Source organism: Microtus oregoni, unplaced genomic scaffold, assembly GCF_018167655.1.
Source record: "Microtus oregoni isolate MIOR12 unplaced genomic scaffold, Mior012 000022F_ref0000154, whole genome shotgun sequence".
Taxonomy (NCBI): Eukaryota; Metazoa; Chordata; class Mammalia; order Rodentia; family Cricetidae; genus Microtus; species Microtus oregoni.
In genome coordinates this window covers 13537863-13564589 of record NW_024543081.1, presented here as the reverse complement: position 1 = coordinate 13564589, position 26727 = coordinate 13537863, and the positions used below count along the sequence as shown (strand labels likewise).

Sequence of the window (26727 nt, the reverse complement as noted above, 5' to 3'; positions counted from 1 at the left end):
GGCAGAGGACAAGGTTAGAAAACCCCAGCTGTCTTAGTTCACAATACCTGGTCAGAGCCTGAATCACATGGTAGGAGTCGGGTGGGATGTAGGGGGTCAGAGTCTAGGGGTACAGAATGTTCTACTCAAACGGATGGGGGCGGGAAGGGATTCAAGGATGATTCCAGACCTTCTGACCTGGGGACTGGAAGCAGAGACGCAGGAATGCTGTGGGAGGGGAGGCTGCTGAGCTCTCTTAAGTAAGAGGCGTCGGTAGACAGTTGGAGCTGGAGATAAAAATAAACTTGGTTGCATATTACGCATTTCAGTTAACTGGGTAAGACGTTTGGGATCTCGCAGATCAAAATGGGGCAGGGGACTGGAACGACACTTGCAGAATTTGGTTACTTAGGCGGCCTGGAACGAGGTGGGGCAGAACCCACAGGATCTGGGTGGAGTGGAAAGAAAAAGCCTCTTGGTGCTTTGCATTTCGTTTTGAACAACTGCACAAAACGCTCCGTGGAAGCCCGTTCCATAATCCCACACCCACCCTACACGTTGCAAATGGTCACTAGATTTCCTTTCGCCTTCAGCGTAGGCGCAGGAAAGGCTTCAGAGAATTGAAGCGCTAGCCAGCCCACGGGTGTTCAGGGCAGAGTCTGTACCCAACGGGTCAGTCTGTGCATCCCAGGACCGTGATGGGTGGGACTCGGAAATCTGGCCCTTAGGTCTCTCCCAGAGCGTCTGCGAGCTGCGAGAGGACAGAGCCCAAGATTCGGTAGTGGGGCTTCACAACGCGCGTCCCCTTTAAGGCTCGGCAAGTGACCTCAGTCGCGCGCTCCGGCCCCGCCCCCGCCAGCGGCGCTGCCAGCGCGCAGGCGCGTCCAGGCGGCACTCGGCGGGGCTCAGGACGCGCCAGCGGCGGCGAAGGTACCGGGCTGCGGCGCCGCCTGCTCCGCCCGCAGTCGCCAGCGCCATGGGCTCTTGAGGTACCCGGGCGGCGGGATGCGCGGGATGAGCGGGGACCCGACCAGAGCTGCGCCTTGGGGAGAGCCCCTCTTTGGGGGCTCCCCGCGGGGAGGAAGGGACTCACAGGCCCCCGCGCGGCCCGTGGGTGTGCCCGCTCCGCCAGCGTGGCGGGGCCCTGAGAGTAACCGGACCTGCCCATGGGGGAGCAGGGATGGGCGGCGCGGGGCCCAGCCTCTTACCGGTGGGACTATGGGCACCGCGGTGGGTGTGCTGCGCACCGCCGTCGAGGCGTCCGTCCCCTGTGTGGTGGCCTTGACCTGGCCAGGTGGTCGGCCCTCGGAGCGGTACAAGCGTACACGGGGGATGTGAGAGCCTTGCCCACAGGTCAAGTAAATTTGGAGGGGGACAGATAGGAATCCGGGGACCCCAGGATGTCGGTGTTCAAAGGAACCCTAGAGATTGGTTTGAGAGTGTGCATCCGACCTATGTGTTGTGCCTGTATTTTCCTGGGCACGCCCTTGGATACTTTGCTTGAATAAGACCCAGCGCTAAGGGGCTCCAGGCAGTTACAAGGCAAGGGAGTCTGGGGAATGGGCCCGAATTTCTAGTCTGTAGCCTTTCTGGGGGACTGTTTGAGGCAGGGCATCTCATCCTTCCCTCCCTTGCAGGCTGTGGTGGGGCAAAGCAGGTGTCTGCCTGCCTGATACCTGTGTGTGAGGTGAAGGGCCATGTATTATTCATCTGGCTGCCAGGTGCTGTATGTAAGGAGAGAAGTAGCAATCTGTGCCCTGGAGGCTAATGCTTGCAGACTCAGTCAACACACACACACACACACACACACACACACACACACACACGGCGGTAGCAGCAGCATCAGTGAAGGTGCAGGTCTTAGAGGTCCGGCTTTCCTTTTTTTCTTTTTGTTTTGTTTTTCAAGATGGGATTTCTCTGTGTAGCCCTGGCTGCCCTGAAACTCACTCTGTAGAGCAGGCTGGCCTCAAACTGGGAGACCTGGGATTAACGGTGTGCCCCGGGGTTAAAGGTGTACACCACCGCCACCTCCTCCTGAGGTGGCTTTCTTGACAGGCTGTTCGCAGCATCCCTTCCCATGTCAACATGGTGGGCCCTTGGGCTCTTTGCACATCTGAACATCTTGAGAGTTCTGTGTTGTGCCAGAGTTGGAAGGGAAGGGTGGTGTTCACCAGGACACAGATTGGATGATCCAGGCATCTGGGAACTCTGAGGTGGCAGGGCAGAAACTGACTTGGAAATAAGTAACTCCAGGGATTCCAGAAACGCAAGACAAAGGCAGAGGAGTGCAGAGGTGGTTTTAGAGCTGGGTGTCCGGGAACAGGCCAGTGAAAAAGACTTCAGCAGGAAAGGACAGTTGAGCCCAAGCTGGGCGACTGAGATTCCTCAGGGCCTTTTTGTTTTTCATGTGTATTTTCCGTGTGAGTAACGTATTGTGCATAGTTGTGGATGAGGAAACTGAGGCAGCAGGTGGGGGGGGCATTAGTGACTCACTTGTCAGCGTGATACAAATAGACTGGTGGAACCCATCATCCTTGAGTCAGGAACTGTGTCTTGCCAGGTTGCCTTAACTTACTGAGCATCTACTGTGTGCCAGGCTATCTCTAGTCCCTGCTATGTCCAGTTTCTCCTTGATGTCCCTGGAGTAGAACACGGAGGGACCGGACCTGTTACCTGCCTCTAGGGGCTCCCCATCTGCGGGGGAAGTGGACATAGATGGCGACCCCACTGGCCAATGTGGGTGGAGAGGCTCTAAGTATTGTCTAGGGGCTGGCCTGGGTGCCCTTGTGCAGTCCTGCGGGATGGATTGTCAGTTGCTCCCAGGGCGGTGGGGTTGAACTAGGAAGGAGTAGAGGGGTTCTAGATGGGAAGGATGTGAGTGACCAGCTTGTCCTAGTTCAGGGCATTGGCTGAGTTCTGTGGACCTGGACTCCTGTCTAGGGATTGCGCTCTCTCTCTCTCTCTCTCTCTCTCTCTCTCTCTCTCTCTCTCTCTCTCTCTGAATCGGGCTAAGGCACTCCAGGCACTGAGCCATGTCCTCAGCTCTCTCACATTCTATCTTCGAGGTTTTGCTCTTGTTTGCCGGCCAACCTGCCCAGTCCTCTCCCCAAGAGGGGCTCGGTGCTATTTCCAGTCCCTGCTGTGCTCATTTCTCTCTGTACGCTCCCTGGAGTAGAAACTGCTAGGCAAGGCAGGGTACAGCCCTTTATTGTTTTGAAAGCGAGTAGCAGCAAATGAGACTGGGGATTTGGTGTGAGTGCTAGGAGGCCTGAATCTGGGCTTTCAGAGTTCTATATGGGGTCTGCCCCAGGACCTTGGCTGAGGCTTTGGGGGCAGCAAATACTGAGTATCACGTGTGTGCCCTGAATTTGCTGGCTGTCGGGGAAGTGAGGCCAGAGTCCTGGGTTGGCTGAGGTAGCCCGGTGTGTAACTAATACATTTGAGACAGTGCTCTCTCTGCCTGTGGTAGGAAGAGGGCACTGAAGGGGCCCAGAGGACAGTAGGAACAACAGTTTGTTTCTTGAGCGCTTGCTCAGTTCAGAATGCTTTTGTGACTTATCTTTTCATCTCCACCATCAGGTGAGGCAGGCTCACCTTTCAGATCACAGGGGAGTTGGTCCCATCTCCATCTTGCTCTTCCCCTCTGCCATGGGGTGTGCTGGATGCCTTGCAGGTCCCAAAGGACTAGGGATTTGGTACTGAGGAGGAAGAGGAGGCCTCTAGGTAGCAGGAGCCCCGGCAAATATGGAGGCCTGGCATGCCTCCCCTCTCACAGGGTTTTGATTTGGTCCTGGTGTGGTCAACAAAGAACCTTTGAAAGTTTGAGAGGAAGTGACAGGCACAGCCCTGTGTTACGAGGCTGTATCATCACCCTGCATCTTGCTTCCTTCATTCTGGCAAATAACTCCAAGATGACCTGCCTCCTTCCTGTTTGCTGCCCCTCTGGTCCCTGGTTTCCCTTTAGTCTCTGCATCTGGTTTTCTTTTGCATCTTCTGAGCCAAAGGTTACTGTGCCCCAGGTCAGGCCTCTGGACCCTCCCTTGGAATGGTTACCTGCTCTCCTGCTGGCCTCTTCTGCTTTCTGTCATTTGGGTTCACTGAACAAAAACCTGTTGGTTGGTTGGTTGGTTGGTTATTTGAGCAGGGTCTCATGTATTCCAGGCAGAACTTCAACTGACTACGTGGCTGAGGATGACCTTGAACTTCTGATCCTCCCTAGGATTACAGGCACGTGCCGTCTGCCCAGTGTACGTAGTGCCGTGCCGCACTTGACAGGAGGTACTTCACCTGCTGAACCAATCCCAAACTTGTTTTCCTAAGGAGTTCCTGGAGAACTCCTGATTCTCCAGAGATCCTGGGGTCATAGCTTCTCACATCCCAGCTTTCAAATATCCTTGGGACTTAGGGTCTGTTATCCACCGTCTGTGCTCTGAGCACTCAGGTACAGCGATAGAGCTGGTAATGGAGCCAGGCAAGCTGAGTGTAGCTGTGAGCTCTGTGAAGACTTGCCTGCTCTACTTTACTAGGGACCTGGCTGGCTGGCTGGCTTTTGATACAGTGACTTGCCAGTCCTACCAGAGTGTGAGGAATTAGAAGCATCCCTTATCTGGACAGGCTGTGAGATTGTGCGTGCCCCACTGGAGGGTCTTTGCAGAATACTGCTGAAGTGCAGCTGTGTGAGGAGGTGGGGGCTGTGGGCTGTAGGACATGGCATGAGAGTTGGGGGAGAATACCAAGTTGAGTGCCCTAGCATGGGCAGTTGAGCGGTCAGGAATCTGGGCCAGCGAGGTGGCTCAGTGGGAAAAGCACTTGCTCTGCAAGGCTGATGACCCACCTTTGATCCCCAGAGCTTGTGGTGGAAGGAGAGAATCAGCTCCTGAAAGTTGTCTTCTGACGTCTGCATGTGCGCTGTGGCATTCCTGTGTGCACACGCGCGCACACACACACACACACACACACACACACACAATAATAGTAATGGAAAAACTAAAGTTTAAAATTAGAGACTTCATAGAAGGTTTGAAGATGGTTAGTGAGAGCAGGAGAGAGGGAACTAATGAGCTGAGCCTTCTGGTGACCTGGAAAGAGAGTGAGGAGTTGCAGGTCAAATCCATGCTTTTGTTAGCACCGTGTCCTTGGGCAGGTTGCTTACCAGCTGTAATTCATGTTTTTTAAAATTAAGGCAGTCAGGCCGGGCGATGGTGGCACATGCCTTTAATCCCAGCACTTGGGAGGCAGAGGCAGGTGGATCTCTGTGAGTTCGAGACCAGCCTGGTCTACAGAGCTAGTTCCAGGACAGGCTCCAAAGCCACAGAGAAACCCTGTCTCGAAAAACCAAAAAAAAAAAAAAAAAAAAAAAAAAAAAAAAATTAAGGCAGTCAGGCATGGTGGCACATGCCTTTAACCTCAGCACTCTGAAGGCAGAGGCAGAGTAGATGGATGTCTGTGAGTTCTAGGCCAGTCTGGTCTACATAGCAAGTTCCAGGACAGCCAGCCTGCATAGTGAGACTTTGTTTTATTGAAATAATTGTTCCAAGCTATAAAGCAACAAATAGTTAAGGTGGTGGTATTGCTGCACATAATCCCACTACTTGGGAGGTTGAGGCAGGAGGATGAGTTCAAGGCCAGCCTGAGAAGCATAGCCTTACAACAATACCTAGCAGGACTGCCATGCATGTTCTTTGAAGGTGATTTCTGCTTCTCAGAGACCAGAACAGGAAGACAGAGTTGGCCCCATGGAGGGATCTGAGTGGGCCCCCCTAGTTTTAGGTTGTCTCCTGATTCCTCCTGTACTGTTTCTGCTGTGTGGAGTGTGGGATATAATATATGTCTTGCCCAACGCACACTGAGAAGTCACGGGCAGCGTTTCTTTGTTTGTTTTGTTTTTTAAGATTTATTGATTTTTATTTTGAATGGATGAGTGTTTGCCTGCCTCCTAGGGAGGTCAGAAACAGGTTTTGGATCCCTAAGATCTGGAGTTACAGATAATTGTGAGCTGCCATGAGGGTGCTGGGAACTGAACCTGGTCCTCTGCAGGAGCAGCCAGTGCTCTTTTTTTTAAAAAAATATTTATTTATTATGTATACAATATTCTGTATGTGTGTATGCCTGCAGGCCAGAAGAGGGCACCAGACCTCATTACAGATAGTTGTGGTTACTGGGAATTGAACTCAGGACCTCTGGAAGAACAGTTAGTGCTCTTAACCTCTGAGCCATCTCTCCAGCCCCTAATCACCAAGCCAGCTCTCCAGCCCCAGTCAGCAGTGTTCATAGCAGCCACCACTGGAACTCTGCTTTTCAGAGCCACATGCAGAGGGCATTCAGGACTGGACTTGGCCTGAGCACTCAGGCAGAGGTGCTCACATCCCTAGCTGCTGCCCGAGAGCAACATAGCCAGCTGGCATGCAGCGTCCAGGGGCTTCTTCTGCCTGCAGTTAGCAGGGTGTCCTGTCCAGCATGAAGCCTGCACTGAGGAGGTGCTGAGGTGGTTTTGAGGGAGCAAATGGAAGAGTGGGCGGTTAATGGCTCTGCTCTTCAGGACTGTTCTTGAGGTATGGTGGCTCCTCCATGGTGATCAGGACATCCTGTGTGTTTCCTTGATTTACTTAGGTTTTGTTTGTTTGTTTTGCTTTTTGAGACAGGGGTCTCTCTGCATAGCCCTGACTGTCCCTGGAACTCATTATATAGACCGGGCTGGACTTGAACTCACAGAGATCCATCTGCCTTTGCCTTCAGAGTATGGGACTAAAGGCATGTGGTACTATGCCCAGCAGTTTATTTTATTTATCTAATAATTTTATTTATTTATTTTAGACAGGGTCTCCCTGTATATTCCTGGCTGGCCTGGGACTCTCTACATTGATGAGGTTGGCCTCAGACTCACAGAGATCTACCTGTCTCTGCCTCTGAAGTGCTGGTATTAAAGGTGTATACCACCATGCCTGGTTTGTTTGTTTGTTTGTTTGAGATAAGGTGCCATGTAGCCTGGGAGCCCTGTAGCTCCTGGTCTTCTTCTGAGTGCTAGTATGTACCACCGTGCCCAGCTCCAGAACAGGCCTGTCGTTGGGGCTGAGGTTACATCACTGGGGCTAGCAGTGCCCAGTATCCTCCTACAGGGGATAAGGGAGGTCTCGGGCTTGTGAGAAGGCAGGAAGCCCAGCAGACACCCCCTTTTCCTTCTCTGGAGTGGAAACCGGAGGGGGAAGATCCCACCCAGAAAGCCTTTGTGCCTGACCCGCGTCACTTCCAGCTCTTGTGTGTGTTAGAGAAAGCCACACACAAAGAGGTGAACACTGACATAGCGAGGTCTGCAGTGTGGGTCCGGTGCCCTGCTGGTGCTGGTGGGGTGGTTCCTGTTGATTAAAGCTACCCTGGGTCACACAAGACCCCATTTAACCCCTCCACACTTCCCCATAAAAGAAGGGATTACCGTTGAGTTTGATATATTTTACGTAGGAGCTTACACTACCTCACTGTTTACTGAGTGTGGGGTCACAGGCATTTGCCTAGGTTGTTATAAAGTTGGCTACAGGTAGAGAGAGTGATGGTTCTGGTACTTTGCTTGAAGTTCTGTGGGAAAGAAGAGGTCTTCAGCCTCCATGCTGGCCCGTACCGTGGCGTGAATGATGGGCAGGGCATCTTCAGAGCAGGGCATCCTCAGAGCTGGAAACTGGAGTGACCTTAGGACACTTGCTGTTCCTAACTTCCCTTCATAGTGGGCTTCTTAACCCTCTGCCCACCTCCCTGTGCCAGGTGGGTTACCAGTCAGAAAGCCTGGTCAACAGCAGGAGGGCCACAGTTTGGAGGGTTGGGAAGAAGGGTGTGCATACATACACCTGTTGTTTCTGTTCCAACCTCAAGTCTGAACAATGATCCTGTGAAGACTGTTTCTCTTGCTGAGACCAGCAAGCCCTTTACGTGGGTGTCATGGCCTATTCCAAGATGGCTATTCTCTTCTCTCTCCCTCCCCTCTGAGGTAATTGCATCTGTCATTCTGAAAGGGATTTTCATATCAGACGGCTTCCCCACCCTGAGGTACATCTGGCACCTGTATTTTTCTCCTGGTAAACCCCTATGGGCAAACTGCACCCTATCCTCTGGCAAATGGCTGAGGCCTCTCACTCTGCAGAGTGCAGCTGTTCTCCAAGGCCCATGGGTCATTTATAAAAAAGCTCTGCTGTAGCTGCTGTAGCCTCTGGTTCGCATCTCTGTTTATCTCCAGTGAGCAGTAAACAGGGATCCCAGCAGCACCCTCAGCACAGTGATGGGTGCTGGCAGTGTGTGTGTGTGATCATCTTTATATTGTTAATATTGACATGTATTTATTACCCTGATTCCATCTTCAGTATGATCTGTGTAGGACTTTGCAAGTGATGCTTCCCAGTGGCCTCGGCCCTGGGAATAAGTATTCTTATTCTGTGGATGGAGAAACTGGGACTCAGGGTGAGATGCCTATGGTCCTAGAAGGGAGCCCCAGGCTTTCTGGCTCTTCCTGACCTGACCTGAGTGTCCACCAATGTTGCAGCATCTGGGGAAAGCCTGGCATACCAAGTTGCCAGAGGTGGAAAGTGTATTATGAAGGTCCTGGTTGATCTGTGAGGACCCAGGAGGCAGCAGCAGTGTGCTCTGCTTGGGGTGGGCTAACGGGCAGTTGAGTTGAAACTGTAGATGGGGGATCATGGCTCTTGGAGAAGAAGGGAGGTCCTTCAGACAGTGGGGCCATGTGGAACACACAGAGACCTGGGACACAAGCAGGTGACATAACCCGAAGGTGAAGTGAGCCTTAAAGTGAGTTTGGGGTTCTGTCTCACCTCCAGGAAGGCCTTGCATGACGCATGAGTGTTACAGTGTGCTTCAAGGGATCAGGCTTGTGACAATTGGGATTGGCCTCGACTGAGTCTTTGCTTTATGAAACAGCCACCCTAGTGGAGTTGGGGCCTTGGTGTTTTGTAGTTCTGCCTGTCCGTGGGGTTGGGGCCTCTGTGTGGAGACAGGTGGACCACCTGGCTCTCTCTGGCAGAGATTTTTTTCTAGTAGCTGTGCCTGATTTGGGGAAGAGGAGGAAGCCCCATCCTGCTGGTTGCATGTCCTCAGTTGCCCTCATTCTCGGGGAGGACACTTGGATTAATGTCTGAGACTACCCCCATCCTCCATGACTGACTGACTGGAGAGCAATGCTTAGGTGGGGTGGCTGTTGGGCACGTGAGTTATGTAACAGTGATGGCTCAGGAGTAGGGAGGGTGGATGTCATGTGAGTGTCTGTCTGACTGTGATGTCCCCACAGCTTCGGCAGGAAGGCTGATGAGAGGGGCTTTTCTCTCACTTGAGAAGGCTTGACTGGAAGCTAGAGGCCTTTGGCTCTCTGTCCCACTACCCGGCACTCCCGGCACTCCCCTGCATACCAGTACCTTCATTCAGAGGCATCAGTTAGGACTGGATGACTTGATGACCCATTCTGTCCATCGGGACATCAGAGCTGGAGGTGGGAAGGGATGACTGTCTAGGTCTAGTATTTTCAGTCTTCCTTTTTGGCAGTGCTGGGGTAGACCTTGGAGCTTGTGCATTGCTAGGCAGGGGCTCTACCACTGAGCTGCACCCCCGGTCCTGGGTCTCCCCTCTTTTGTGAAAGTGAGGAAACTAGTTCATGGGCAGAAGATTGAGTGGGTTGGGTCTGATCTAATGCAGTACTGTCACTCAGCTCTGTTTGTTGAAAACTCAGCTTTTCTCTGTCCTTTTTCCCTCACCACCTCAAATATCATTTTCAATACCAATATTCGTTTCCTAGATGAACAACTTAAGTGCACTCCCCTCTATCTGAAGGTACATTTCTGAGCCGCCAGAAACCACATGAAGATTAGCCTACAGAGGTGTTACCATATGAGCAGAGTGATCGGTTTACACGGCTGGGCATTGCTGTCGCTTTGGACTCAGCCTCAGTGTCTATTTTCAGGGAGACACAAAGAAGTTATGGCCTGTCCAAACATGGGATACTGTGCAGTCACGGCAGAGCTGATAATGGCTCGGGGCTGCCGCAGATAAACCATTGAATGAAAGCAGCAGGTGGAGGGCGCTGCGTGAAACAAAGGAGGTGTTGCTGTATATAGAGGGTCTCTGGGCAGCCACAAGAAGCTGTGCCTCTGGGCTGGGGTGTGCAGGTGCTGGCCTTGCCTGGTGAATGTCCTGTGTGCCTTCTTCTACCCACAAGGAACAGGGGCTCAAGAACCTGCCCATAGCTAGTCCAAAACTCCTTTGAGAATTCTTCCTACCTCAGCTTCCCGAATGCCACCAAGCCTAGCTCCTCGTGTACTTCCGATGGCTGAGACATGTGGATGTTACATCCTTTGCAGAAAATCAGACAGGCTTAACTGAACTCACCTCTGGCTCAGTGTAGGAAGGCCAGGCCACCCCTTCATGGGCGGCCAGCCTTACGTAGGCATCTGACCTCATCCGGTAAAATACACACCTAGTTTTCACAAAAGGGTCTAAGAAAGGGCATGTGGGGGTTGCTTAGTGAATAGGACCTCTGGATCCCCAGCTCCTATTGTGGAGTTTGTCACTTTAAACCCAGGGCCTCACTCAGCTCACTTCCTCTGGAGCCTTCAGGGCTTTCCCCACGGGCAGCCAAAGCCCTGGGTGTCCCAGACCTGTAGTGGCACTTTGAGTTATGCTTGCTTGAGAAGCTGCTTTTTGCACTACTGGTGTCCCTGGTGCCCCACCTCCATGCCTGTGCTCATCCAGCTCCTTGGCTTCTCTCCTTCCCTCCACAGCAGCCCCAGATACCAGTTCAGTGCTCATGAGTGTCTGCACTGCCCTCCGCCCTTCCCCCAGTCTGTTCCCTGCTGCTGTCACATGGGACTTTCTACACTGTGGCCCAGGTATCCCATTCTTCCCTGGGCCTCCGTGTGATCACTTACCTTCTGTTGTAATAACTCCTCACAGCTCAGGACCTGGGGTTCACTCTGCCTGGTTTGAGCATCTGGTGCATGGCGGTGCAAGTCCCTGGTGCCTGGCTTCTCCCTCCATGTGTCAGTGAGGCCATCCAGCTTTGTAGAACTGTCCTTTGTTCTTTTTCACTGTGGATGTGTCCTCTGGCTGAATTTGATGCTGTTTGTGTAGCCTTCCTGTGTGGACAGGCATCTGGACTGGGGCCTCTTGTGCTTTTGTCTTGAGCCCCATGCTCACTCTGGGGGTGCGTGCCAGCGTGGGCTGTCTGCTCACTGCACGTTTGTGAATGGAGTTGATTGATTGGGGTTTGCCACCTCCTGATCCTGGACTGAAGAGAGACTTTGCCGAGAGGCACCTGCATCGGTCCTTATTTAGGCAGCCTGCTCCCAAGAGGCCGTGGGAATGTTGGGGTTCAGGATTCTGCAGTCATGTGCTCAGTACTAGATGGGACGTTAACTAGCTGTCATTTTAGAGAGGCTCCAAAGCTTAGCCCTAGAGGCTGCACATTGATCTACTTGTTCTTGGTGTGGAAGAGAACTGAGCAGCCAGAACTCAGCCTGGTACTATTGAAAACAAAAAACAAAACCACTGAATTTGCTGGGCATGATGGTGCTTGCACTTAACCCGAGCCCTCTGGAGGCACAGGCAGGCAGATCTGAAACAGCCTGTGTTGTCTACATAGAGAGTTCTAGGTCAGCCACAGCTACATAGTGAGATCCTGTCTTAGAGAAATCAGCAACAAAACCAAATAAACCCCACTGAATTTGGGGCTGAAGTGGTTTAGAGCACTTTCCTCTTGCAGAGGACCCAGGTTCAGTCCCACACCCACGTGGCGCTCACTATCTTCCTAACTCCAGCAGTTCCAGGGGGTTCATTTCCCTCTTCTGGTCTCTGTAGGCACTAGGCGTTCATGTGGTACACAGACATAACATTCTGTCTGTTAGGCGAAGCATTCACACACAGTCACACATTTTTTAAAAAGCAAACAAAACAACAACAAAACCTCAAAGAACCCAAAGCAAAAGCACTGAATTCAGGGCAGTTGTAAATAATCCCCTGCTGAAGGACTTGGATTCCTCTGCTGTTGCCTTTTGCTTCAACGTCCCCCACTCCCATTGGGCAAACAGGGCCAACCTGGGTACGTTTTCCTCTCTGCTTCAGCCTTTAGTGGCCTGTCTGGGGGTGTTGATGGGAAGGCATGTAGGAGAAGTGGACCCCTGGCCTGTCGTGAGTCATGTGACCTTTTTCAGAAGGCTAGCCAGGCAAAGCTGCAGCTGCTGGCCAGCCACTCTTTTCCTCTAATCCCCTCTGGAGAAGGGCCAGCCTGTGGTTGTCGCCTATCTCTGATGTGGGTCAGCTTCACTCCAAAGGCAGCCACTGGAGCTGACCAAGCTGAGCAGCTCCCAGAGGCCTAAGGGCTCTGCATTCCCAGGCTGGAGACTCAGTAGCAGGGAGCCCCTATGGGGAGAGAGGAGGAGGCATGTAAAAATGGACGCTCCTCCAGGGGATAAAACAAACAAGAACAAAACTTTCTCTCAGGGTGTTTGTAGTCACATTCCAGAGAGGAGCCTGCCCACCTGTTGCCGAGCAGCCTGGCAGCCTGGCCTGTGCACGGCAGCTGCCTGAGCACACATTCCATGGCTACAGCTTGGAAGGGTTCACATCTGAAATGAATGAACAAAAACCTGACTGGGTGTTGTGGTTCATGTTTATAAACCCAACACTCAGGCTGAGGCAGGGGGTCAACCTGAGTTTAAGCCAGCTTGGGCTACAGTGAGCCCTTGACTCATAAAAGTGGGAAGTTGGCATGAAGTGAGACTGGAGGGGGGCTTGGTGGCTAAGATTGCTTGCCACATGCACAACCATGAGGACCTGAATTTGGATCCCAGCACCCACTTAAGCTGGCTGTGATCTCAAGTGCAATTGGAATCCCTGTGCTGGGGTAGGGACCTGAGCCAGGAGGATTGCTGGGGTCTGCTAGCTGCTAGCCTGAGCCCAAATAGAGACCTTTCCTCAAAGGAATACCTGACAACCTCCTGGTCTCTGTTTGTATACATGTAATACGTACATAGACACTACACACACATCATATTCACATACCACTTAACACACACATACATGTACTACACATACACCATAGATACCACATATATACCCACACATACCCCATATACACACAACTCACATACACCACATACACACACCAAGCATGTATATACCATGTATAGATGCACACACACACACACATGTACATACACAATTTGAAGAAAACCAGTGACAGAGGTAAGGCCAGCCTGGGCTCAGAGACTGATAGGAATGTGACACCCCACCCTATCGCCCCATGATGGGAGGATGTGGTGGCGGTGGCAGTGGCAGCAGCACATGGTACTTGCATCTTGTTCTTTCCTGGAAGCTCCTGTGACTTGCGTGTGACCGTGTGCCCTTAGTGCCAAGCAGGGAGAGGTTGCATAATTTGCCTCTGACACACAGCTAGAGTTGGCAGAGCTTGGAGTCAGGTGTAGGTGATCTGACTCCGGGGCTCAGGGTTGAAGAAGGGCAGTGTGAAGAGGGTGGTCTCAGAGAGGGACCAGCGACCCTATCTTTTCGTAGTGAAGACTGCAGGTGTGGAATGTGTTGGGGAGGGGAAGTTTACTGAGTGGGTTTCTGGGTTTGGCATAGATCATTGGCAAGGACCTGGTTGAACTTTACTCTCGACCGTCCTTCCTGTTTCCCACTGATTCTGTGCTCTCAAACTTCTGGCTCAGCTTCAGCTCCCTCGGTCCTCTGGGGTACAGCAGAGGGGATGTTGTGTGGGCTGCTCCTTGTTTTTGAGCTGGGTTTGCTTAAGCTGGCTTCCTTCTTTCCTGTTAGCCACAGACCCCACCCCAACATGAGTCCAGCCCCTGTGTCATGGTGGCCCCATAGGCGCTCTGCCTGGGTGCTCTGGCCAGATGAGCTCTCTTTCACACGTGGCCAGAATGCTATCTGTGGCCTGCACACCACCTTGCAACGACTCTCTGTGAGGTGTCCTTGGCACGAGCCTGCTCAAAAATTAGGACACAGGCCAGCTCCACATCATTCTCCATCCCTGCTGTGTCCCCTACCTCCGAATCCGTGTTCAACAGTTATATTCTAGCACCTACACACTTGCTGCCTGCTGCCCTCAAAGCCGTAGTCCCTGCCGCCCTCAAGGCCATAGTCCCTGCTCTCCCTGAGCTCCTCTCACTGGGAAGGAAGGTGTTGAGTGACCGATAGCATCACAGTTTAAAAGGCTGGGAGAAAGACCCTGCTCGGAAAGTGGCACGGCGGGTGTGATAGATGTGCAGGCAGTTGAGGAAAGAGTTCTTCAGGGAAAATGGTCCCCAAGGCAGATACTCCAAGACATGACCTTTGACCTCCAAGAAGCTTGCATTGTTGTCATGGCGAAGGCAGGAGTAAGCTCACCTGTGGTCAATGTCCCTAATTCAAGGAACTTCTTTATTCCAGAAGTAGGTAGCCCCTTGCTAGAGTGTTCCAGCTGGTGAAATGAAAGCCTCTGTCTTCACAGACGCCTTCATGTGCCCCACCAGGCTGTGACAGTCCTTTGCTCTCCTTGGTGTGGCCTTTCCAGGCTGGAAGACAGATGTGACTCAGCATCCGTCCTCTGCCCTCTCTATACCCTCCCTCCAGCCAGATACTTGGGTACTCAAGCCACTCTGTAAAGTGTCAGTAGTGGGGAGGGTTCTGCTGACAGAGCCCACAGAGCAGCCTGGGGGCTGTAATTCCAGGCTCTCCATCACTCAGTTGCTCACACAATTGCCTTTTCCTGTTCCCTTCTGCATGCCTGGCATCATGGGCCTAGAGAAGCAGCGAATGTTGGAGACAGGCATGCAGGCCTTCACACTGAGCACAGCCAGGTTCCGCTGGAGTGGGCTGGGCCTCGGGGTGTTGGTGAGGTGAGGGTTTAATGTTTTGTGATCATGCGGACCAGGGCGAGGAGAAGCTCTTGGACACTCAGAAGTGTGCTCACGCGTGGCACGACAGGGTGTCTGCTGCTGATACTCAGACAGGAGACTGGGACTCCTGACACTGCTGAGTGGATGTAGAAGGCAGGCCTTGTAGCTCATGGGCTCTCTAGGCATTCCCCCTCTCCACCATGGTAGACTTAGAGCTTGCAGAAACCACAGATGCTCCTCCTCACTCAGCAGCAGACTCATTTCCCAGCAGATATCTGACCTGAATTGAGGTGAGGCTAATTATAGCCTTTAAAAAGATTTTACCTGGGTGGGTGAATTTCATTTTTCGCCATGGAAGTGCTATGCATGGGAAGTTTGGAGGGTTGTCTAGACCCCTGTGTGAATGCCGAACCATGTGCAATTCTGTAACCTATGTATTTACCTACTTATTTATTTAATTTTGTGGAAATAGTCTCACACACCCAGACTGGCCTCAAACTCACTGTGTAGCCAACACTAGTCTTCTACCTCTTCCTCCATAGCTCTGAGATTACAGACATGAGCCATCATGTCTGGTATATATACTAGGGGTGGAACCCACGGTGCTGTGCACACCGAGCAACCATTCTGCCCACTGAGCCACATCCCCAACTCTGTATCCTTTTGAAAGTGTAGATTATTCTGGTTTGCTAAACTCATTGACTCAAAGGCCATGGCAACAGGACAGTACGCACCTTTGCTCTGCTCCCCAGATAAGAGCCTGGTCACTTGTTCAGGTCCAGCTCAGGTGACAGCACACAGATTCAAGCTCAGCTACCCAGGACTCAGGATCTAGGACAAAGTACCAGCTTGAGGCCTGGCCTCTTATGAACTGCAGGCTGGCGGGTGAGTGGTGGATGGTGGGGTGACAGTAATCACTGGCAGGTGGGCCACTGAAGGGACCAAGCAAGCGCTTGGCTTTACTTTCTGTGTGATCTGCAGCCTGGGACCAAGGGGCTAAGAGACTGTGCTGTAAGAAATAAGGACAGAAATGTCTGCAGAACGATGAACCATGTTAGTGACCATTGCTTGCTGTACTTGTACACTTTTATCAGCAGTGTAACCCCCAAACTTGCCATGCTTTTGATCCTAGCACTTGGGAGGCAGAAACAGGTAGGTCCCTGAGTTCCAGGCTAGCCAAGGCTGTGTAGTGAGACCCTGTCTCAAAGCAAAACAAAACAAACGAAAGCCAAACGTGGCTGTGAGATGGCTCGGTGGGTAGAACCCTTTCTGTTTCAACCATGAGGACCTGTGCTTGGTTCCTCAGCGCCCATATAAAAAACCGGATGTGACTGTGCGTACTGGTGGGGCAAGATCGTTGGAGCTTGCTGTCAATCTAGGTTCATTGAGGGGCCTGTCCCGAGGGAATAGGTACAGAGCAGTAGAGGACACCTGGCACACTCCCTCCTTTGGCCCCTGCGCATGTGCACATGGGTGCACACATAAACAGCACGCATACACGGATAGACAAACACTGGGCTTTTTGAGCATGCACCTCCTTTTTCTGGGTTTTGATGTACTGATAAGTATATATAACTTGCCTTTCCCATTACATTATATCTATAAGACCCATTCAACATAGAGGTCAGAAGACAAGCTGAAGATGTCCTAAGTTTTAAAGCTGGTGTCACTTAGAGTGCAAGCCCTCTGGCTTCCTAGGCTGACATTTTCTGGGCAGCGGAGCTTTGGTGCAGTGGAAGGCCTGACTGCCGTCCTTCCGTGCCCAGTTTTCGTGTCTCCCTCCCCCGACAAGACTCCCTGCCCATGCCGCAGCCCTGGGCAGTGCTTCTCCCTTGGCTCTTCTCAAATCAGGTTACTCACTGTCCATCCCAGCCACAGGCTGTAAAGGAATGATCAGAATTTAGCTGGAACATTTCCGTTTCCTGTTAGTCAGATGTTCTTATAACCCAAACAGACGACATTTGCTTCAGTCTCTAACACAACCAAGATTCTCTGGGAATTCTTTAATCAGCTAGAAAATTCACTTCATAGTATCTCAGAATTTGAAAACTTTTTTGGGGATTGTTTTGTTTTGTTTTAATTTTTTTTTAAACCAATGCCAGCTATGGTTTTTGATCACAAAGCTCTGCACCAGTAGTGCCTTCCATCCTTGTGGCTTCTGCTGGTGATGTCCTAGGCCTCTCAAACAGGCTCTTTCCTGGGAAGGAATGTCACAAATGTGCCTGAGGACATTTTGAAGGCAGGTCTAGGAAGCTAGCCTCCTACATACAGCCTGGTAGAAATGCCCACGCCAGTGGGACAGTTCCTCTTTCCTTTTCAGTGCTTAAGAGGAAGGAAGCACCTGGCACCGAGTCCAGCCTCAGTTTCCCTATTGTTAAGTTTGGCCACTCAGATTATTTTTCTGCAAGGTAAGGAAAGGAGACATTCTCTGCCTTGGGGATTTCCATGGTCACTCAACTCAGTCTCAGCTTTTGTGGTGGTTTTCATGTTCTGCCCAGTGAGTGTTTCATTATGGAAAATTCTGTACATGCTGAAGAGCCTGTCTCCTCCCCCCACCACAGTCTCAGCAGTTACTCTGTGTGCTCTTACTCCATCTTTCTCTCTTCCCTTAAGAAAGAATGCCAAGCTGGATGCTGTGCTCAGGCTCTGGAGGCTGAGACAGGAGAATCCCTGCCTCCCTTTTGAGACAGTCTTAGAAGCCCAATCTGGCCTTGAACTTTCGAAATAGCAGGGGGGTGGCATTGAGCTCTGCTCCCTTTGGTCTGTCTCCCAAGTGCTGGGATTCCCAGTGTACTGTCATTCGTGTCTGTGCAGTGCTGGGGCTGAACCCAGGGCTTCAGGCATGCTAGGCAAGCTCTCTGCCAACTAAGCTTCACCCCACAGAGACCTCTTGAATACAGAACACAGAATTTTTGTTTGTTTGTTTGAGATAGGGTTTCTCTGTGTAATCCTGGCTATCCTAGACCAAACTAGCCTTGAATACACCGAGACCCACCTGCATCTGCCGGCCTCCCAAGTGCTGAGATTGAAGGTGTGAGTCCCCACCGCCCAATTTAGTACACAGAATTTAAGGCCAGTCTTGGGCAGTGGGGATGGGCGTGAGATATAATATCATGCTTTTTTTTTTTTTGAATTTTCGAGACAGGGTTTCTCCGTAGCTTTTTGGTTCCTGTCCTCGAGCTAGCTCTTGCAGACCAGGCTGGCCTCTAACTCACAGAGATCCGCCTGCCTCTGCCTCCTAAGTGCTGGGATTAAAGGCGTGCACCACCACCACCCGGCCTATCATGCTTTTTTTTTTTAAAAAAATTATTTATTTATTTGTTATGTATACAATATTTTCTGTGTATATGTCAGCAGGCCAGAAGAGGGCACCAGACCTCATTATAGATGGTTGTGAGCCACCATGTGGTTGCTGGGAATTGAACTCAGGACCTTTGGAAGAGCAGGCAATGCTCTTAACCATTGAGCCATCTCTCCAGCCCCTCATGTTTTTGTTTTTTTTTTTTTATAAAAAAACCCGCAGCCGGGCGGTGGTGGCGCATGCCTGTAATCCCAGCACTCGGGAGGCAGAGGCAGGCGGATCTCTGTGAGTTCGAGACCAGCCTGGTCTACAGAGCGAGTTCCAGGACAGGCTCCAAAACCACAGAGAAACCTTGTCTCGAAAAAACCAAAAAAAAAAAAAAAAAAAAAAAAACAACCCATATTATATGTCAATATGCATCTCTACATGCTGGAGACTTTAAAATCTATTTTAGGATAGAGAGGTGGCTCATCAGTTAAGAACACTTGTTTCATGCCGGGCGGTGGTGGCGCACGCCTTTAATCCCAACACTCGGGAGGCAGAGGCAGGCGGATCGCTGTGAGTTCGAGACCAGCCTGGTCTACAGAGCTAGTGCCGGGACAGGCTCCAAAGCCACAGAGAAACCCTGTCTCGAAAAACCAAAAAAAAAAAAAAAAAAGAACACTTGTTTCTCCCCTGAAGAAGACCTAGGTTCAGTTCCCTGCACCCATGCAGAGCAAAGGCCTACAGCCATCTGTAACTGTATGTCCAGTGGCTCTGACCCAGTCTTGTGACCTCTGGGGCACAGGTACACTTGTGATGACATAACATATGCAGGCAGAAATACTCACATGCATGAAATAAAAATTTAAAAAAATCTAAAAACAAAAATCATACAAAAACTAACCCTCTATCTGAAACAAATGGAGACCCACAGGAAGTTACAGACCTAGTATAAAAGGTGCAGTGCTCCCTCCACGGGCCATGTCCGTCTTTCATGGAAGCAAGTTCACACAGGGCAACACCATGGGAACCGGGCTGTAAGGTTTCTCTAGTTTGCCAGGCCATGGTGGTGCACGCCTTTAATCCCAGCACTGGGGAGGCAGAAGCAGGTGGATCACTGTGAGTTCGAGGCCAGCCTGATCTATAGAGCAAGTTCCAGGATCGCTTAGGGCTATTACACAGAAAAAAAAAGACTTCTCTGGTTCTATAGTGTTACCCATGAGAGGGCATGTGTCTGTGTGTAGTTCTGTGTGGTTTATCTCATGTGAGTTTGTTGGCCCCTCACCACTGACTGTCAAGATACCAGCTATCTCATGATTAGAAGAAACCTGCTTACACAACGCCCCTTCTCACTGTCCCTGGCCTCTGCTCACTGCTCTCCTGAGCTCCGCCTTTACAGCCTTGTCATGTTGAAAATGCTCTGTAAATGGGCTCTGTTTCTGACTTTTGAGATTGGCCACTTTGACTAAGCATGTGCCCTCGAGGTAACCCCATGCTTTCCATTTTAAAGTTCCTTCTCTAGGCAGGTTTCCAGTCCCGGGCCTGACTTCTCTCTCTTTGAGCAGGTCTTGAGTTCCATTAGAGCTGCTGGTTACTGCCACAGTGTGTTGCTGCTGCTGCTGCTGCTGCTGCTGCTGCTGCTGCTGCACCCTAGGGTGATGGTGCATGCAGCCACAGTGTAATAGTAATAGGAGTCTCCTGAATAGCTCTGGCCAACAGAGAGAGCTTCCTGTGCCTAGTGTTGGGGCCTTTGTTTTTCCAGACAGGATCTAGCCTGTTTCATGTAGCCCTGGCTATCCTGGCACTCACTGAGTAGACCACGCTGGCCTTGAACTCAGAGTGCTGGGATTTAAGGCACGTGCCAACGCCTGCTGCTGCCACCACCACCAGGCAGACTTCCTCTTTTTTAATACTGAGTAGTTGTCTGAAGTCTGGATGTAGAGTTTTTTCTCCCCAGTATTCACCTGTTGACAGAACTTTGGGTTGTTCTCGGGCTTTTTAAAGGAGAAAGGGCTTATTATAGCTAACGGTTCCTGGTTGTAGTCCATCGTGGTGAAGAGGTCAGGGCGTCAGGAGCTTGAAGCTGCTGGTCAGCATGACCTCTTCAGTCATGTGTGTGCTCTGCTTGCTTTCTCCACTGTTAGACCGGCCGGGATCCCCTGCTTAGGGAATGGTGTCGCCTACTGTGGGCAGACTTTCCCACCTCAGTTAACATAATCGGGATACCCTACAGACAGGCTTAGATGCCCACCTCCCAGGGGATTCCAGATTTTCTCAAGTTGCCAGTTAAGTTTGAGCATCACAGTAGTTGTAAACTCCTGAGCTCAGGTGATCCTCCTGCCCCAGCTCCTGCCAGTTGTGTAAGAAAGGCCCAAACCAGCTGGGCGATGGTGGCGCATGCCTTTAATCCCAGCACTCGGGAGGCAGAGGCAGGCGGATCTCTGTGAGTTTGAGACCAGCCTGGTCTACAGAGCGAGTTCCAGGACAGGCTCCAAAGCCACAGAGAAACCCTGTCTCGACCCCCCCCCCCAAAAAAAAGGCCCAAACCATACTCTGCCTGTCCTTTACCGGTGTGCTTGTGAGGTGCAGTTTCTCTGCTTTCTCGCCAGCATTTGGCATTGGCACTGTTTCTCGGTTTGTAGTTCTGGTGTACCTCACTGTGGTTTTCATCTTTTTCTCCATTGTCTTTTGATGCTGTGCTCACTGTGTATCAGTGTAGCCAAACACTCTTCATATCTCCTGTGTCTTCAGGTTGGATGGTGTAGTTGAGCCTGTGACTGTTTGCTGTGCCCAGGTTTGTGCTGCAGACACCCTGCCACTCTGCGGTGCATCTTTCTTAGCATAAAAAGCTTTCGCGCTTTCTTTCTCCCCTTTCCTAGTTGGAGTTTATTAAGAGAGATAGTTTTAGCTGGGCGGTGATGACCACCACCTTTAATCCCAGCACTCAGGAGTCAGAGGCAGGTGGATCTCTGAGTTCAAGGCCAGTCTGGTCAACAAAGCGAGTTCTAGGACAGTCAGGGCTGCACCACAGAGAAACCCTGTCTTGAGAAACACACAGATGAACACCCTCCACCCCCCACACGACACTCTGCTAGAACAGTAAAGTAGTTGGAATTCTGAGCCTTTTCTTGTATGTTCCTCCCACCTTGAGGAACATGGACTGTATGTGAAAGGGGAGCCATGGAGACCACGTGGATTAGAGGGGCTGTGCCAGCTGCAGTTGTCCCAGCCACAGTCCCTGTTTCTCTGAAGCTCCAATGCTGAGCTCGGCCAGTGAGTACTCCTCCCCAGGGAGACATCTGTCTGTCCTAGGTATGGAACGCTGGCCACAGGGTCTCCACCATCCTCACCCTCTGCTCACACTGGGAACCATTCGCGAGGCTAGCGTGTTGTAGACTGGACTGCAGATGTTGGCAGCCTCCACGTGGGCCTTGTGTCTGGGTGGAAGAGCTGCTACACCTGTTTCAAGGGACCAGGGACTAATGTTTGTGAGTGAGGGCATTGCTTTAACTGTTGTCTGGGAGTGTTCTAGAAACCTTCCAATCTTTTGGTGGGGGCTGAAAGCCAAGTTCTACCTCTTTTTTTCCCCCTTTTTCCAGGATGCAGATAATGTCACTTTAAAGTTGACATGAGAGAAAAGAAGACACACGTGAGATAGTGTTTGGGCGACATGCTGGCCATTTAGGGGTATTTGTTCATGTTGTGCCCACCCTCATGTTTATTCTTTAATCTGACAGGCAAAGACGTTGATTTACAGTGCAAACCTTCATAAGGAAACTCTCAGGCGCTAGTTCTCAGCCTGGCAGCCGCGCCTGCAGCAGCTATTCTTAGGCTGCCGCTGTACCACCAGTCTTTATATATAGACACCTTCTCCGTTTTTGAGTTTCCCAATTTAGGCGCCTTCTCTGTTTTTGAGTCTTGAATCTGTCTTTTAAGCGATGGGTTAGGGATTGTTTATGTGAAAGAAAAGAGCAGTCTAAGGGATCTGCCTGGTCCCATGTTCTGCAGGAGCGACAGGTAGGTGTGGAGACGGGGTGATAGAGGGGAGCTAAGCAGGGTGCGGCTCGCTCATAGGACAGGTGTGAGCTGTTTTGACCCCACAAAAACCCCCAGGGAGTCTTCTGCAGGTGTCACTACATTCTGGCCTAGATATCAGTTCCTGCACTTGGAAGGGACTGTGAGCTTGGTCTCCAGGACTGACAGTGAAGCTGGGGACGCAAGCTTCATTCAGGCCTCTTCCCTAGTGTCTGTGATGTTCACCGTCTCTGCTTTTACTCCTCTCAGAGTTGTGGCCAGAGTTTGTGGTTTGGGCAGTTGGTCTTCCAGGTCACCTGATGGCGGAAGACATTGACTCTTGTCAGTAGGTGGCAGCACCGAAGAGGATGAGGCTCGCAGGCTCTGAGCTGGGGTAGAGGGGGCAGTTGGACTCCTCCTCCCCAGCTGCTGTGACAGTGCTGGAAACTAGCCTGTTTCTCACAGTTCTAGAGGCTGGGCAGTTGAAATCCAGGCGCTGATTGTACTCTGTCCAGTGGGGCCCATTTCTGGTTCATAAACAACTCTTTTTTTCTGTGTCTTCAAATTGCAGAAAAGGCAAAGGGTCTCACATGAAGATACTAATCCTATTTGTGGGGTTTCTACCCTTCTGACCTAAGCACCCCAAATACCCTACCGCCTAATGCTGTCACTTTGGCAGTCAGTCTGGGGCATCAAACTCCTAAGAGCACATTCTGGACGACCCTGGAAAGCTTCACTCTTTGCAAGTGGCTCAGGTCTCTGGCCCAGCCTTGGCCTCCATTGTTAAACACCGTGGGTACCTGAGAGCAGCTCTTTTCTGGACCGTATGGAGTTACTGTTCCAGGTCACATGGGACTCCAGCTCTCCGCCTAGAAGGGCATTGGTTCTGCAGAGTTCCATCCTCTCCAGCCTTGCTTTCCCACCGGGACTTCCTTAGTGTCGGGTTCCTCAATTCTGCCTTGTTCCTTGTTCATGTTCTCTTTGAAATATGGATTAAAGCCAGTAATGAAGTTGAATGGTGGTGGGGATTCAAAGACGGGAATTGGGACTGCCTCTGAAAGGTAGGCATGTGTCACTTAGACAGTAACGGCCCCTGAAATGGATTGGAGTATCCGTCTAGAAGTGCATAGGCAGGGTTTCAGGACGAGATGGTTGCTGGGGGCTGGCATGGAGATGAGAAGCTGAGTGCTTACACGAGTGAAGTTCTGGCTTCTGTAGCTTGCAGTTTGAAGGCACACAGTTGGGAAGAGCCACGAAGAAAGCACGGCCGAGTCCAAGGGGTAGATGGCTGTCAGCCATTAGGGAAGTCAGAAAGTCAACTACCAAGCTCTTTGGGTAGACGTCCCTAGCAGTAAAATGGTTTGCCAGATCAGGATGGTCCACATTTGTAATCTCAGTACTCAGGAGCCTGAGGCAGGAGGATTGTGAGCTCAAGGTCTGCTTGGACTCCACAGGGGGGTGACAGAAGAGCCCATGAGGCAGTTGTATGTGCCATATGAGGGCTCTAGCTGGCAGCAGCAGCACTTGGGGACTGTCAGGGAGCAGGCAGGCTGAGCTGTTCTTGACAGCTGTGGAGTGGCACTCTTCTGTACCCCTGCATTCCCAGCCATGTTTTGGTTTCCTAACTTTATAGGTAGCCGTTGGGGACTTTTGACAGACAAAGGTCCTGGTCTGACTAAGGTCTTAGAATGTCACAAGGCCATTGTGTATTGGCCTAGACATGGCAGGGCAAGGGCTGAGTAGGGCATGTCTGGGGCCAGAGTGCTGTAGATCTCAGAGGGTGCTTCAAACACTAGACTCACCCAGATTTCTTCTCTAGGCCAGCCCATCACTACTCCAAGAGATTCTCTCAGGGAGCCTGCTGCTGCTGGGCACCATGACAGTGAGGGGGGCTGCGCTGGCCCCAGACCCAGCATCACCCACAACCGCAGCAGCTTCGCCTGGCGTCTCTGCAACCCCTGAGGGCAGTCCCACAGCCATGGAGCAGCCTGTGTTCCTGATGACCACCGCCGCCCAGGCCATCTCCGGCTTCTTTGTGTGGACAGCTCTACTCATCACCTGCCACCAGGTACCTGGGTGTGAAGAGGGAGCCTCCATAAGTGTCCTGAGTGGTTTCTAGTCCAGCGAAACATCCTGTAGGCAAGCCTGACTGTAGCCATAAGTGCGCTCTGCTAGGAAAGGGGATTTCTCCTCCACACCCCAGCTCAGCTGAGGGCAGCTTGTAGCTCTGGAGTTGTCTGCACTTCTCTAACAACCAGAACAGCAGGGATGGGAGGAGACACACAGATATGTGTCTGCCTTGATCTAGAAGTGACACTGTGACTTCTGCCCATGTCTAGCTGAAGCCACACAACTGTACATGTTAGAGATGTCTTTGCAACGGAGAGACTTGAGAGCGTGAGAGAGGAGCTGGTCACGTGTATGTGGGTAGCAGCTCAGAGAGAGAAGTCAGGACTCGAGTCTCCTGTACTCATGGCCCCAGGGGAGGTTGGGTGCTCAAGAAGGAGGCTTGATGAATGCCCCACTGCAGGCTGGGTGAGTCTGCGCAGGCCCCTGGCAGTCCCTCACCAGCTGTCATGTGTCTCAGTCTCTTTTAGATCTATCAGTGTCCAAGAGATTGGCTTACAACAGATGGGATTGTTTTGTCCTTTTCCCCAGTCAGGGCCGGGCTGGGCCAAGAGTGATGCCATGAGAGTTGGGACCAGGCACTGGGACTGGCTCTTGGCTCTGCTTTCTTCTGCCTCCCTGGGGACATCGCAGTGCTGCCTTGGATGAACAAGCAGCTTCAGGAACAAGGCATAGTGTGAGCACACCACTGTGGCCACATGGCCCGGAGTGTATCTATGTCCTCCAGAGTGAGGCCCCCGTCTGTCCCATCCTTTCTGGCATCTGCTAAGATACAAGGCAGAGGGGCCACAGGCAGATGGCCTTGATTCGACCCTTGACCAGCCCTTCAGTTAACTCAGTGCTGCTGCTGTGTAACCCTGTGAAGGTGACTCTGGAAAGGCAGGATGAATAGGATCTCAACTTCAACAACACCGTGGCCTTACTGTCCCATCTAGCTGAAAGATGGTTGTAGATGCTGCTCACACCAGCTTTATGTGATACCTTTGATTTGACTCTCATGATGGAAGTTTTATCAACTAACTTCATTGAGCAGGACTAAGTCTCGGGGGTACTTTGTATCAGGGGTACTTTGTATCAGGCCATGGAACAAGAAGAGCAGAGACAGAAGTCAGAAGCCCACCTCTTCCCTTGGTGCAGGAAGACGAGGGCAAGTGGCCGGGAGGGAGGCAGGTGGGTAGCAGTAGGTCTTGACTGACTGATGCCCTTTGCCCAGATCTACATGCATCTGCGCTGCTACAGCCGGCCCAACGAGCAGCGCTACATCGTGCGCATCCTCTTCATTGTGCCCATCTACGCCTTCGACTCCTGGCTCAGCCTTCTCTTCTTCACCAACGACCAGTACTATGTGTACTTCGGCACCATCCGTGACTGCTACGAGGGTGAGGACATAATTTGGAATGGGACTGGAGGGAGGGCTGGGGAGCTGGGGGCCATGGGAGCAAGGGCAGTGCACTTCGCTCGTTCTTTTCTGGGATATGGGGTCTGGGCATCATTTCTCACAAAGATGAGTGTAGATTCCCCTTCCCCACCTGACTCTCCATCTACCCTGATAGATGGGTACACGTGTACCCAAGTCTCCCCTTACAGACGTGCTTTGGTGTGGGGGACCCCAGGACACATTCACAAATACCCAGAAGCAGAAGCACCACCTCTAGCTCATCTTTCTCAGTTCCAGCTTCTCTGGCTGGTAAGCAACTTGTGAATGGTCCATCCAGGGATAGAAACCCCAGGTATGGGTGGGACGATTTACACAGCCACAACCCCATGTGTCCCATGTGGTGCTCTGTTGTGTCTCAAAGGAAAGGACTTGCACCCTCTCATGGCCTTGGTTCCCTAGCTCCTCCCACCATGTCCCCCCTCATCTTTCTTGCCTTCTCCACAGCCTCTACAGGAAACACATCAACTTCCATCCTAGCTAGAGCAGAAAGTAGTTCCTGGTGTTGGGAGCAGGCATGGTCTGGTTTTCCAGTCCTTTGTGGGCCTGAGGCCCGACCCTCATCCTGCCTTTTCCCGAGCGTCACATCCTCTTTGTCCACACGTAGACCAGGCGCTATCTGCGTCTGCGTCTGCAGCAGATGCTGCTCTGCCGGGGGGGCTGCCCTCAGTGGAGAGCACAACCAGGCACATGACTCAGCTGACTCCCCTCCACCCACTTTGAGACAGAATACACAGCCTAGGATGGCCTCAAACTTTTTTGGGGGTGGTGTCAGGGTCTCATTTTATAGCTCCAACTGGCCTGGAACTCAGAGGTCTGTCTGTTTCTGCTCTTGAGTACTGGGAGTAAAGGTGTGCACCTTATAGTCTTTGTCTGTCTATCTTTTATGTGTATGAATGTTTGCCTGCATGTAGGTCTGTGTACCACATATGTAATGCCTGAAGAGGCCAGGAGAAGGTGTTGATAACCAAGCCAGAATGCTCCTTTGGCAGAGCAGCTAGGGCTCTTAA

At 51.6% G+C, this 26727-nt stretch overlaps 1 protein-coding gene across 2 annotated transcripts in view; it reads left to right on the top strand.

Annotated features, from left to right (window-relative positions):
- The first annotated feature begins 872 nt into the window (after window positions 1-872).
- The window catches only part of Tmem184b (transmembrane protein 184B), a 45408-nt gene continuing 19553 nt past the window's right edge, over window positions 873-26727 (top strand). For both annotated transcript variants that reach the window (XM_041672356.1, XM_041672355.1), the window contains exons 1-3: window positions 873-968; window positions 23975-24223; window positions 25496-25661. In XM_041672356.1, coding sequence (XP_041528290.1) covers window positions 24032-24223; window positions 25496-25661 — 358 coding nt within the window. In that variant the 5' untranslated portion in view covers window positions 873-968; window positions 23975-24031. The remainder of the gene's footprint in view (window positions 969-23974; window positions 24224-25495; window positions 25662-26727) is intronic.